Below are 14445 nucleotides of genomic sequence, written 5' to 3'. Positions count from 1 at the left end.
AAGCAGTGGAGGTATGCTTTCTTTAAAAAAAAAAAACACAAAAACAAACACAAACCCAAACAAAACAACCAAAACCACATAAATCCAAACAAAAAACTCCAACAAAACCCCCTTCCGTTCTTCCCCCCTCTCTGCTCCAACTTTTAGAGCTGAATCTCAATTTCCTGCAAGACACATCCTTCAAACTTTGATCTTTCAAACCTACTGCACTTCTTCCTTCCCCCTGTGGTTTCCATCATGTTGGCTGGACCAGAATCGGGAAAAATGTGTGCCCGACTTTTGTTCATCTAGATGAATCTTTCCAGTTTTGTCCACTTTCATATACTTCAGTAAAATAAATGGTTTAACTTGCTCTGCTTACTTTACTGTGAAATAATAGGTGAGGAGCCTGGAAATCAGCTTATCCAAGCACGTTGATGTTTAGGAAAACTTACCTTTGTGTGGAATGGACTGGGACATGACTAGATGATGCATAAATATATGAATACTGCTTGGAAATCTTGAGAGATTAGTACTTTTATGATCAGAGATCAGTACTTTTCTGATCTGAACCTGTGTAGGTTGTAAAAAAGCAAATATAGATTGCCTATAATGTCACCCAGAGGCAGAAAGTGGTGTCTCATGTCCACAGTCCAATCTGATGGAAGGGGATATGCTTAAGTCCTTCTAGGACCTGGAAATCCTTGGAAGCTTTATCTCTTTGTGTGGAGTCATCTCTAGACAAACTTTCTTGACCCTTTTCTTTGCCTTCCTCTGCTTTTGGAGTGATTAGTGTTTTACGACTGTCTGATTTGTGTGACAGCAGTATCTCTCTAGGCTAACAGTTTCATTTAATTTACTGTCCTAGCCTGACTTGGAGTAGGAGCAAATGTCTCTTAACAGGATTTACTCAGCTCAAGCAGCATTAAAAGTCATTCAAGGACATATCGCTCGGATAAAATCTCAGAGTACTTATTAATATAATGGGAACTTCAGTGGTTGTAATACTTTAAAGGTAGATGTATTATCTGCATTGTATTAGAAAAAAAATAAGCCAGTCAGTGCAGTTGGTTTGTTAGTGTATTGCTCCTGGTTCATTCCGTGCACAGTTACAGGATTCTCCCTCTTACCTCTTAAATGAGATTAAGAGCAGTGGAGAAATAATCAAGCCCCACATCTTGAGTTTGACCAGTTTGCAGCCCTGGCAGAATGTGGTTCAAGGTCCCTGTGCTAGTGATAGCCACTGCTCCAAATCAGTTTAGAAGCACTGCAGGAATGGGTGCTGCCCAGCTGGTTATGCTGTGTAGCAGTATGGGCAAGTAGCAGCCAAACTCTGTCTGGAACAGGACACTTCAAGCACTACTTGGTTGGATGGGTGACTGGTAAAATGCTGGACTGTAAAGGAAAAGGTAATGTATCTTGTTTGACGCTGCAGAGAAAACAACACAACTTATTCTGTGTTTTCAAATGAGAGATACCCAGTAATAGTGAACTGCTGCATCAGTGTGCAGGAGTACTTCATACCAGCAATCTGTTGGTGTGTCATTAGCACTCCTATGTTAGGTTTTGTTTTCTTAAGTTTAGGTGAGATGACCAAAATTCTGCAGTGGGTGAGAGATGTAGATGAATAATATGGGCTTGTCTTCATTATGGGCTGATCTGCTTGGATAAGCTCCGTAAATGGCTCAATGTCTATTGTCGGCTTCTAAGTACCTCATGGACAGGCTGGTTCTTTGAAGGGCTTGTGGCAAAAAACATTAGCAGTCTAAGGGTGTGATTGGACCAGTTGGGGAAGAGGGATCAGGAGCATGTTCTTATGACCTGAGAGACTTCTGGGGCACATATGATTGCATATTTATTGTGCTAGTGCACTTCTGCTGCTAGCTAGGCAGGTTTTTACGGTTTTGTGGACATTTCACACTATATTCTCAGTTAGGCCAACAGCAAAAATACTAATAGGATTTCTACACAGCTTGCTACTTGCAGTTGCTTGTGTTTGAGAAATCATACTTTAAGTGTTATGCAATTACACTTGTTTGACAGCACCAGTCTCAATCTTAAACTTGGTTAGTCAAGGCCTGAGAAGGGAATAGTATCAACCTGGTGGTTGCCATCATCATGTTGAATTATTCTTATGTTTGTGATGGATAACCGAATAAGGAACCAGACTACAGCAGGAGCACAGCTTAACCATGCAACCAGTAACTTGTGTGTGGAAGTTCTGCCAAAAAATACATGTTTTTTGCAGCTTCGCAATTTCCAAGAACATGATGGGACTGCAAGGAGCTGTGAGACTTGAGAAATTAGAAAGGTTTGTGCTTCTCAGGAGGGACCACTTAAAAGTAACTGGTGTCCCAGAAACTTGTGCATAACCACCTCTGTTTGGTGAATATGTACAATAAGGGCTAGATTCAGCTGTAAGTTTTCAAATTAATTCCCACATTTTAATATGCTTTTATTGGGGGGTGTAATTCTCTCCCAAGTTGCAATAAACTTAAAGTTAGGTTTGAGGACAAAAAGGGTAAGTTAGAAGCCTGGGCACTTGTTTGCTTTTGTAGCTTACTGAAATGGCTCCAGGCTAGTATCAAGTACCTTCAGTTGACTTCTGATATATGTTGTTTGGATCTGTTTTAAGCCAGTTGATGCTGTGAGCGTAGAAGAGGGCAGGGTAGCCCAATGAGGGTATTAAGCAGAAAAAATAAAAGGTACGGTATCCAGATGACCTGGCAAAAGATTGGCTGCCACCGAATAGTGTATGTATGGGTAACAACAGAAGTCAAAATGATGCTTCCATTAAGTCCTATCAAATCTGCAGTGAGGTCACCAGGGGTGAAGGTATCTGAACACTGTCTGAATTTAGGAAATTGGGCAGGATCTTAGGGGAGTGCAGCCAGCTAGCCATTTCCTTTGATAGGGATGTTTGGAATGGATTTATGTCAGCAAGAGAAGGCTGTTTTGACAAGGTGGAGCTTTCCATGCTTTGTTGTCTTCTGTTGGTAAGCATAGCAGTGCTTCTAACAAATTTCACTCCAGTTGGTATTATGTGTGCATCCTTTGTGGGAGCACACCTGCAGATTACTGTGCTCTGACTATTTGTGGGCAACTTGTACGACAACGCTAAAGATTACTGTGTCCCAAGCACAGAAGTGACTCTCCCAGTGCTTTTGAAGGGCAAGCTAACATCTTTACCTGAACCAACACGTGTTTGGAAGCTTTTGTGCCAGATTTTGTCTGGACTGAGGAGCTTTACTAGGAGAACCCAAGAGCAAGCACTAGGGAAAGTTGCTGGAGGAATAAAGGAACCTGCACTGGAGTGGGTGAAGAGTAAATTGAGGAGCCTGAGAAGGGAGTTCAAAGACTTAACTTCAGCCTAGCTTCCCTGGGCTCTGTTTAATCGATAGATTAAATGGTAAGAGGAGGAGCGGCTCCTGTTATAGGATAGTTTTAGTGTAGTGACACTGATAGCTGATTTGTCAAATTCAAGCTTTTCTTTGAATGCAAGAGTGAATTATTCCTGCTGCAGAGACATACATTCACTTCCCTCCTGGGGCAAGAAGGGTCAGAGAGAAGTGGATGGCTTTCTAAAACATATTTGCCAAGAGCTTCCTCTGTGTTGAAAGTCTGAAATCACATGTCAGGCCCAACAAGTTGCTTGCTTATTCATCTTGTGAGCAAAATGTAAGTCAGTCCCTTTTATGCAAATACAGGACTTTTTTTTCCCTCTAGAATCTGGCCCAACTGGACTGGTCAGCTACCTTTTTCCTGCAGACTCTTCACTGAAATCAAAATAGTCACTACTGTTGTAAATGCTCTTGCCTTGCTTGTCAGCTGTCATAATACTCCTGTACATTGAAAGATATGTGGAAGTGCCAAGTCTCCTGTGAAGTCTCTGTCCATACCTCAGTTTAGAAGGTATGGGAGAAAATTGAAGTTTATTCTGTCAGCAGGTAGGTATTTGCAAATCCAATTCACAAGATGAAGGGCTGGCCATAGACCTCCCATGGGGCAGGGCACCAGGACTTCCCGAACACCCTCTTCAGGGTTGCAGACCTTGGAGGATCTGGATGAGCAGCCTGTGACTTTGTACAGTCATTGTCTTAATCACAGAATGGTTGAGGTGGGGGGGGACCTCTGGAGGTCATCTGGTCCAACCCCCCCTGCTCAAGCAGGGACACCCAGAGCTGGTTGTCCAGGACCATGTACAGATGGCTTTTGAGTATCTCCAAAGTACTTACCCTAAGCCCCATTGCTTGCATCAAATTACGTGCTGCTTGGTTGCTTAGGTGCTTCTGTACTTCTGTCTTTGGTAGTAAATGGTGCAAATTCTGTGCTACACCAAATCCAGGCACGAACTCGGTAATTTTGTGGCAAAAGCTAGTGTGTACCTCAAGCATTGAAGACTGTTTGCTGGTATTATTAAAGCATTGCTAAGACTATGTATGGTGCTTTTTTTGGTGATTATCCTTTCAGATATCGCAGTATGTGATTCAGCCTAATATGTAATCAAGTCTGCTCTGTTCTCAAAACTTCAATATCATTTTCATGGTGGGACTTGATATTGTGGACTGTGAATGGTGGGCTTTTCTGGAGCTGCTTTTCAGAAATGCAAGCTCTGGGGAGCAGTATTGAAAGATGGAAGTTTGCTTTAAGAGTGTGAAAGGGCACTCTTGTCTTCTGAGGGAGGCTGGGAGTCACTCCAATTGAACTCACTCAAGTAAAGCTTTTAATTAGATTGCAAAGTTACATACTAAAACTTTGTTTAAAACAATCCTGTTCTGCACTACAGCCTTTTCTTCCTCATCTTTTCCAACTGTCATCTGGCTGCAGCTCAACACTATTTCTCCAGTGTTTTTGACAGGTTCAGTCTCTTACCAGGGACTGGAGTCTCTGAAGAATGGCAGTATAACTGGCATAAGCAGCTGAAGTCAAATAACTAAATACATTCCTCTAAAATCTACCTGACAGTGTTTTGACTCTGTTAATCTCACTAGGGAATGTTTCTCTGTATTTGCAGAGTTTGGCCTGACTTTGCCAAAGTTGATGCAGTGCCCTAACTGATCACTGGTTCTGGGGTGCTGGCTACCGTGTCCTTTGGCCTGGACTCTTCCCATAGGTTGGAAACACTTTTCACCTGTTATTGCTGGAGTTGACAACTGTGACTGCTTTGACCGCTGAGATACAAAACTTTCCCATAAGTCAGGGATTTCTGCCTAATGAAAATATTTGAAGTCCTGGAGCAGATGTCTTCAAAAGGTAGCGGAGAACCTGTGCAAATACAGAGACTGTCTGTCTGATACAAACAGGTTATGAGTCTTACTGTGGTATCAGCTTGTCTAGTGGCAAATATGCGGGAGTGTGGATCTGCTCCCTCACAAGATCTCAGGAAATTAGTCTGAGTTTATTATTGTATGGGGAGGAGGAGAGAACTGCTGCCTTCGCTAAGACATGCGTCAGCAGCCTGAAATGCTGTGGGCTGAGGCTTTGGTTTAAGAAAAGAGCAATACTGGCAACTCCGTAATCCTTAACTGTAACACTCAGAAGTGTTTGTGTTACAGGGTGATAATACATCTTGGGAGAGTACTGATCATTCCAAGAGGGTTTTGGTTTTTTTGGGTTTTTTTGGTTTTTTTTTCTTGGGGGGGGGGGTGTTTGTTGGTGTTGGTTTTGTTTTGTTGGGTTTTTTGGGGGTTTTGTTTGTTTGTTTTTTTAATACGAGTAAGTGAAGGCAGCATATAGTCTTAAGAAAATGCTGGAGAAGATATTTGTATACAAAGAACCATGCTGGACAATGCTGTTGCATCAGGGAGATGATGTCCGGAGAAAGCATGTGGGGGGAGGCTGAAGTAATGAGATTAATATGGTGGTGTTGAGTTGGATTCTGCTAGATGACAGCAAATGCCTAAACCCTTAAGCCACATTCTGCTGACCATTACTAACAGGGCTGCAGAAGCCTGTATTCATACTGTTCAGCAACTCCTATAACTGTGCAGCTCCATGTCATGCACAAATCTTAGGGACTTAAAGAGGTATCTGCTGTTAAAGAGAGGGGAGAGAGCACATGGAAATAGGAGCACAAATGTACTAACTTAAGGCTTGCTTAGTGTTTGGGCTTCTGTCCTGTTGCTTCATGGCATCTTTCTCTCTTAATGCAGTTTTAACGCCTTCAATCTGGTGCTGAAAGGCTTTACTCGTCTGTAAACTGGTAAGACTTTGAAGATCAAACTGATGCTGCAGAACCTAGATTGGCTTAAGATGCTTAAGTAGCTTTACAGTTCTTAAAATGGCTTATGCCCTATAAAACTCAGTTGGAGCGGGGAGAGGAGCCTGACTGTTGCTGCCTGATTGGGATCTACCTGGGAAAGATGGGGGTGGGGGAAAACCTGACTGGAATTCTTTACTCCAGCCACAGTTACTGGAAGGCCTCCAGTCAGTCTTCCCTGTTAGCAGACTGTAGAAGATGCAAATTCAAACCAGGCTGAGCAGGCAGTTGAATCTTAACAATCAACCTTGAAATAAGAGATTGAATATTTTTGCTATGCTCTCTAAACAGCAAGCGCCTCCTCCCCCTGTTTGGCAACAAACTCTTCCCCTCACCTTCCCCCATCCTTTTCTGCTTGCTGAATTAAGTGCTGGAGTCATAGTAGGCTTGCCAAAAGTGTGGACTGTAGTGCACAAGTTTGGCATCTCTGTGCTTAAACAGGACACAAACACAGGACGTCCAAGATGTTGAAGGTGCATACGTAGCAGCAGAACTCTGATTAGGCACAAATTTTGTGGATTGGTTATTTAGGTAGCTTTATCTGAAGTATTGAGTGGATCTTGTCCTAAGGTAGCCACTGCATTTGTCCAATCCGAAGGCATTAGTGGTAGCCTTTCCATTTTGAATTTAACTCCTTGTATGAAACCCTACTGAATATATAGCTTAGTTTCTTCAAAGCATTGAGCTGGGTTTGGTTTCTTGAGGAAAGAGGGAAATAACTTTTTTAGGTATAAACAAACTATTGTTCTGCTAGCCCTAAAAGTGCAAAAAGCAGCTTCTCTGCAAGGCTACCATAACATCTTGTCCTTGCTTAGCTACCAGCAAGGTGGTAGTGCTTTAATGCTATATTGCCTTACTTAAATTGCCTACTTAAACTGGGCTAAGGTAGAAGCTGCAGACTTGGGTAGCAGGTGGTATCTGAAGAAAGAACGATGATGTCCGAGACTAGGCAGGCAAATACCTGGTTAACAGTGTTTGCTCAAACTTAATAATTTTTCTTGCCGTGCAGGAAGTTCCCTCCCTTATGATTCATGACCTGCACAATCTGTGCTGACTGTTGAAGCTAAACAGTTACCTGGGAAAGCTTTAAGCACACTCTCTGACCTTAACAGAGGAGCTTACAGAGGAGTTGTGATGGTTAAGACTTTGCAGAGGCTTGCCAAGCCTTCCTGAGCCACTTTGTAACATTCAGCTGAGTTCATCAGTAATTGGTTCAGCTGTCCTTGACAGATGTTAACTACCTTTGTGCCAATCTCTCAAACACCAACTCCTGAAATGGCATGGATGATTTAAGTACCAACCTCTTATTTATCATGAGTTGTTAAGGGCAAATGAGCACTTGTTCTGGAAGAGCAAAATCTTCAGTTTTAATCTCTTGCATAGTGAGTCAACCCCCCCTGCTACATGTCTTTGGACCAGGTGCATCCTTAAGACTTCAAGATCTCTTAAGGTACTGGCTTGCAGTTGATAACCTGCAGTAACAACCAAGGTACACCTGTAACAATTGAACTTGATATGCAGGGCAAAGAACAAAGATACTTGAGCATGCACAGTAACTACTCTAAGCCACATAACAGAAGTCTAAACTTCAGCTCTGAAATTTGTCTTGCACTGGGAAGGCACGGTATGTCTACCAGGGTATGGCTTTATAGCCTCAGGTCCACCTCAAGCCAGCTGCACGTGCTTTGAATTACTGTAAAGAGTGAGGAGGCGGAAGGCCATGTAGCGGGATATTTTGGTCATAGGAAGGCCCTTTAGAAAAACCTCATGATCAGCCTGTTTTCATAGTGTAGAGAATTCTTAATTCCTGCCATTGCCTAGCTGTGTTCAGACTGTCAAGAGCTGCTAAACTTGTCAAAAAGCTTCATGCTGCAGAGCAAAACCTTTCTTTTCAGTTCCGTGTGGCTGCTGTCTGTCACCCCCATCGTGCTTTGTTTCCTTGGAGCCATCACTTCAATTTGGAAAGTTCCTTGGAGAGAAATTCCTCTTCCAAATGCGCCACACTAACAGATAGAAGGGCCTGTCGTCTTCAGACTATCTTTAGGCAGTATAGAGGGAGTGCTGCCTTGCTCTGCCCTGAATCCCTGGGTATGCTAAGGAGCTACTGGGGGAGAAGCGGATAAACTGACTGGTATGGCTGGCCAGGGGAGTACTTGTCTTTCCTGAAGTGGATGAGTTAGGGATGATGGGTAGCCTAGAAGTTGTCCTATAGCTGGTTTGGAAGGGTGGACTGCAGTCCTTTCTCCTTATAACCGGATGGGCTTGTACTGCATGGTGAAGACCATCAAACTTCCCTAGGTGATGAGGAAGAAGGTTGTTTAGCAAGACAGCTTCTTTCATCACCAGGTAGGATTTGTAGCTGAGAATGAGTGAGGAGCAACACTCCTGTAAACTCCTGCAGGTAAAAGAGCGGGAGGCTGATTTGTTTAGGCAGCTTGTTTGGGAGGTGCTATAGCAACCCAGCTGTATGGCCACTATAAGATAGATTAAGCTGAGCAAAGAGGGTAGTTTGAAGTAAGGAGTGCTTGCACAGTCTCTCTCTTGGCAACGATCTTAGGACAGTATTGCTTCTAAAAGCTAGAGAATTGTCTCGGGTGACTTCTGGGCTTGTGCTCAGGCTATGCATAAGCCAGGGCAAAAGCAGAATTTAGCCTCTCGTGTGGAGGCTCAGATTTGTAACTCAGCAAACCTTCCCTGTAAGCCAAAGGTATGTTCTAGTGGTGGGCGATGTCCTGGACTTGTCTCTCTGACTATACTGAAGGTGTGTTGAGGAGTTTGGCCCATACATGCTTCTGTCTGTAGTGGTGACAGGCCAGGTCAGCAGTCAGACTGGCAATCCAGATGTCTCTAGGGTCATGAAACCAATTTTTGCATGACAAATATGCAGGAAGAGTACCAGATCTTTCTTGAATGGGTGGTATAGGGTAAAACTGAACACGGGAGTTTCCTGTAAATGACAAGAACGTTAAGTGTTGATTCCAGTAAATGCCCTTGGCCAGGAAATGGTATTCCTGATTGTTAGCAGGGATGAACAGATCTTCATAAGGGGTTCTCTTTCCTGTAATAGCTACTTTCAGTTGTTGTAGCCTGCTAGCATTGACTGGTGTTACAGTGAATGATTCTCTGGGGTTGGGAAAAAGTCCTAGGGGGTAGCCTCACCTTCACTCTTTCTGTAGAGTTGGGAGAGCAATGGTAGAAAATGCCCAGCTCTTCCAGTGTGCCACATCTGATAACTTGTCATTTCGCCTAAGCCAGTTAGTACAACTAGTGCCTGAGCCTTTTGTACAGAAGGCAGCCCCTGTCTGCTGAGTTATGCAAGGGCAGGCTGCAAAGCAGAATCCGTAGCTATTCATATTAGCGTGCTTGGTTAATAGTGTATTATTACTGTAGCCATGTAACAGTTCTCTGCTGCCTGTGGATGCTCTAACTAGAATCTGTGACCAAAGGTTTGACCTTTGTCAGGTGAACTTTACAGTATTTCTGGCAGATGCCACAGCCATGTGTCAGAAATCCAGGGGGGCATTATATTTTCTTCTTTTCAGTGGGTTCAGAAAATAGAGACCTGTGTTTTAGGCTCTGGCACTGTCATTGTTACGAGCCTGCAGGTAGTCTGCACCAGAAGCCAATGTAGGTCTGCAGCCTAAAGGAACTGCTCTTTAATTAGCTGGAAGGTCTGTTCCTGCGCCCGCTGACTGCAGTGGAAATGGAAAGTTAAAACTTCAGAAGTTGTATGCTTTCTTCTCGTATCCCCAGGGTATACATTGCCCAGGCTTGACTTGGATATGCCAAGGCTTCTTCACTTCTACAGCTTTGAGTGGAGGATGGCGTAATGTCTCTGATTGGCTCTGTCTTAAAACGTCACTCTTATGGTGGAGGAAAAGATTAATGTCCATTTGATTATGCTCCTTTGTGGGCAGGCTGCAGTGAAGAGCCCAGGTGAAGGTGTGGGGTTGGGAGGAAATTGCTGTAAAGGTGATCTACACTGCTAGTAAGCTTCTTTCACTGAAAAAAACTGAGTTGACCTTGGAAGAAAAAAAAATAATGTAGTGAAGCACTGTGAAACTGTGCTGAGTGCCCCTCTTTTAGGTAAGAAGTACTTCTGCTTCCCAGGGCTAAGTCTTATACCCCCAGCAGGAAGTTAGATGGCTTACCTAAGTTGATCTTTCTTTATGGTATATGTGTCAAAACATAAATACATTTCATCAGGACGATGCATTCCAGTGTTACCAGTTCCTGGCATAACCAGCTGCTCTAAATGATGCTGGCTGAAGTACTGAGGGCATAGGGCAGTGCACTTCAATAATCTTTTTTTTAAAAAACCAACACCCCCCTCCCCCCACCCAATATGTTTAGCCTCATGAGCAAAAATCATAATGCACATTAGCATGTTCATTAACAAACCTAGGTGGTGTTTATAGCATAGCCTTCAGAGATGAGTGCTGCTTTCTCCTGAGCTTGCACTACAGTGTGATACTTGGGCAGCAGAGACTGGGTTCTGCCTACTGGTTATTACACTGGTGGAAGCAGCTGGAGAAATAGTTATGCACGCAGAATTTTCCATTAATCAGAGGAAAAAGTCCTACACAGATGGTATATAGGATAGATTACGGCTAGTAATCCTTTTGTGTCCTAGAAGATTAAGGATATCCTGGTGTAGCTGCAGTCAGCTGACCTTTTTTTATTTAAATGATTGAAGATTCTTGATGCAATTCTGCAGAGGACCAAGGCTCTTCCAGAAGCCACGAACAGTGCGCTGTGAATGTTTGTTAAAGGAACGGTCTGTTTAAGTCCAGCCCTGGTTATAAATTTACAGGAACTTAACTTTGTGCCATGTAAACAGCAGCAGCTCAAGATGGCCAAGAAATCACTTGCTACATGGCTCTATCAAATCTAACAGAGGTGTAAGAGAGCTGAATTTTATGAGGAGGTGTAGTGAGTGTCATGTGAAGAAATGGAGGGTTTCTGAATCCTGCTCTCCGGGTTGCCCCAGAAAGCAAAGATGAATGCTTCGGTGGAAGAAGAGGATGGCTACATGCTCTGAATTTTCTGGCATGGATCTATATGAAGATTACAAATCGCCCTTTGATTTCAATGCTGGAGTGAACAGAAACTATCTTTACCTGTCGCCTGGCATAAACCTTTCTCCACCTGGATCACCTACGCTGGCAAAGTCTGGTAACATCTTCCCCCTCCCCACCCCCCCCCCCCACCCCCCCCGAAAGCTTAGTGATTAATATCGGTAAAAAGGAACTTCTCAGATTAAGAATCTATAAAATTTGGCTATAATTCAGGTGTAAATGAAGGTAAAAGCTGACCTACTGTTAACTCTGGTAGTTTTATTAGCTTTGGTGTGTCATGTAGGTAATATCTCATGCTGTGCATTTACCAGCTTTACCTTATTTGTTATTTCTTAATTCAGTAGAAAGGCAGTTTGAGGGAAAACAAAGTAAGCAAAAAATTTAGGAACAAAAAGGCAACTTGTGCAAGATTGGAGTAATTGGCCTAGTTTGACTATTAGCTTTTTTGCAGGGAACATAGGAATTGCATACTTGGTATGACTTCAGAGCTCTGGGTTGTCTAACATCTGCTCTTGCCTTAGTACTGAAAATATCACCAATTAATGAAAATGCCCTCTAAAGCTTTTAGTCTGTTCCATCTAGCATTTAAAATGCTGTAAATTTTATGCCTGCAGATACTAACTGTACTTGTGCTCCCTTGAGTGGCTGTTTTGTGCTGTGCTTCAGTGGCATCCACCTAGTGCTTAATCCTACTAGTTTCTAGCTGGTAGAACACCTACAGCCGTACCTCCCAACACATACTAGTCTGATTTTACCACCTTTCCTTTCCATTCCGTGCTGCTGGACATAATCTTCCAGAGAAATAAAAAATATAGAAAGCTTAGCCCTACTTCAGGTGTGACAAAGCAAAGTTACAAAGGTGTTGACTTTTTTTTTTGATGGGCTTGTTCTTTAAAATCTTAAAGAAATGTGCATCCCTTGGGGGATGTCTGTGTGAACTAAAACAAATGTCTCCATGAACTCAATGAGCTAGGGGCCTCTGGGGAACAGTGATCAGCATTCATCTCTGCATTTACTGCATCTCCCATGTCTTCTAAAGGGGGGTTAGCAGTCCTTTGTATCTGGTGGTGATGCATCAGCAGAAGCACCAACCTTTACTGGGCTTTTTTTTCTTTTTCATTCACTTTGAATATATGATTAGTGTTTGGGAGAAGCCCAAGAACTTTCTCCTCTGCGTTGAAGAAATATGTCTTGCTTTGGCTTTTTCACTGAGATAAATGGGAAGCACTTCAAATTTGATCTTTCTTATATATTGCAAAATAAATATCCTCTGTAGCACTAAATATTACTCAAATGTTGGAGTGATCTTAATCTTGTAACAGCTTGTTCTCCTGAACTCTAACAAGTGCCTTTTTTCTTTAGCTTTGCCAACTGTATAGTGATAGCCAAAATGCTCATTCTGAGTGTCTGACACAGAATATGTCCGTCTAAAGGTAAAGGTTTGTGAAGGCTAACCCTTCCCCACTCCAAAGGCTGCTCATCTGAAATGACCAGTACTTCCTTAAACTGCTAATGTTTACTGCTAATCTCTGAATTCAGGCCAGAAAGAGGTAGGAACTTCAGGTCAGAATAGAGCACAAACTTGCCTTGCAACCAACCAAAGCAAACCACAAACCAGAAAAACGGAGTGTAAATTGAGTAACTCTAATGCTTTGCCTACCCCGGCAGAGGTAGGCATGGAGGACTCTTAAGTAGCAGTGATTTCAAGTCTTCCTAAAAGGTCTAGAAATGGGAAGGGGAGGAGAGATCATTCCCTTGCTTCTTAGCATTGTGTCTTAAGTTCAGTGTAGGCAACAAGCAGTACAAGCTCCCTTAAAACACTAGTTTTCCAAAGAGAAGGTACATTGCCAAAACAGAAGCTATTGCTGCAGGAGACAATCCAGCATGTTTTCCTGCTGCTGGATTTACTTGATCTATTTTTGGTGAGATAATCCAGATGACTCTTCATAACCAGATTGAACAGACTTTCAGCTGGATGTGCTAATGCTCTTGGAGTCAGCATGGTCTTTGGTACTTGCAAACTTTCTGAAATGGCTCTCACAACAGCAAACTCTGTAGTCCCTGAAGGGCCTGCAGATGGAGAACAAGGGCAGGAGTCGGAGGATAACATACTGAGGGTCACAGAGTGTCAGGGGAAAATGCAGTTTAAGTCGTTATTTTTCCTTCAGTATAGGCACATGTAGTTAATAGGATAATTAGCAATTTGACAAAAAGGTATGGCATTCTTAACCATTTGATGTTAAGGAAATACGTCGGTGTATAAAACAAAAATTAGCTGATTGTGAAACATGAGCCGTAATACTTTTTTTGGTGCTGTAGTGCTGTGCTTTGGTTTGGGCGTTAGACTTGAACTTTTTTTCTGCCCTAGACTTCTGCCAGAAAATAGTGTATTGGGAAACCTGTAGGAACTACTTTATTTTTGTATAGAAGACAGACGTAATTCTCTGGGAGAACATGATGGAAATCTCATACATACAGAATGGGGATTCAGTTGCTTTCTGTATGCTTCCTTCTCAGTGTACTCAGTGGTAACTTAACCATTTACAGATGTTCTGCCCATGTAGCAGTGTGCTTCTAGAGGACAAGTGTTCTGGACACAAATAGAGGCAGAAAACATACTGTTCTGGAAAGAATTTGTGGAATTGAGCTTTACCTCAGTTCAGTAACTTGATCAAGAAGAACAAGGCCTCTTCTTTTCTTAGGCTTGACAGCTGCTAGGATCATGTTTCATAGAATACTTTAATTACAGACTCGCAGAATCGTTTTTTCCCTGACTTTTCAGTTGATTGTGGTGCAGCTATTTGACATCAAGCCTCACAGTGAAATCATAGTGGTGGTCTCATTGCATGTTAATGAGGCTTTGGATTCCCAGACCAAATAGCAGTATGGAGTGCCACCAGAAGCTGCTGAAATGAGGATGGAATTTTATCTGGTTAATTTCTATAGTGACTAGTAAGGGAACATTACTTAGTATGTTCTCAACTTGTCTGAATTATATATCTCTATACACATATATACACATACACACACACTCTCACCCTCTCTCCTTACAAACAATCCTCCTAGTTTTGGGTGGGTTTTTTTCTTCTATTTTGAGATTTTTTTCAATTCTTTTTTACTATCTATAAA

The 14445-nt window shown here is 42.6% G+C and overlaps 1 protein-coding gene across 7 annotated transcripts in view; it reads left to right on the top strand.

Moving 5' to 3' along the window:
- Positions 1-14445, top strand: part of TPD52 (tumor protein D52) — a 130023-nt gene that overhangs the window by 12999 nt on the left and 102579 nt on the right. For 5 of the 7 annotated variants that reach the window (XM_049823490.1, XM_049823453.1, XM_049823444.1 and 2 more), the window contains exon 1: positions 10943-11413. The exons of the other annotated variants lie outside the window; for them this stretch is intronic. In XM_049823490.1, the coding sequence (XP_049679447.1) occupies positions 11242-11413 (172 nt within the window). In that variant the 5' untranslated portion in view covers positions 10943-11241. Of the gene's footprint in view, positions 1-10942; positions 11414-14445 lie in introns of those variants that run through there. 7 annotated transcript variants of the gene reach the window in all.

The sequence above is a fragment of the Accipiter gentilis genome, chromosome 2 (assembly GCF_929443795.1).
Source record: "Accipiter gentilis chromosome 2, bAccGen1.1, whole genome shotgun sequence".
NCBI classification, from domain to species: Eukaryota; Metazoa; Chordata; class Aves; order Accipitriformes; family Accipitridae; genus Astur; species Astur gentilis.
The sequence above is the reverse complement of the archived record's forward strand: the minus strand, read 5'-3'. Positions and strand labels throughout refer to the sequence as shown.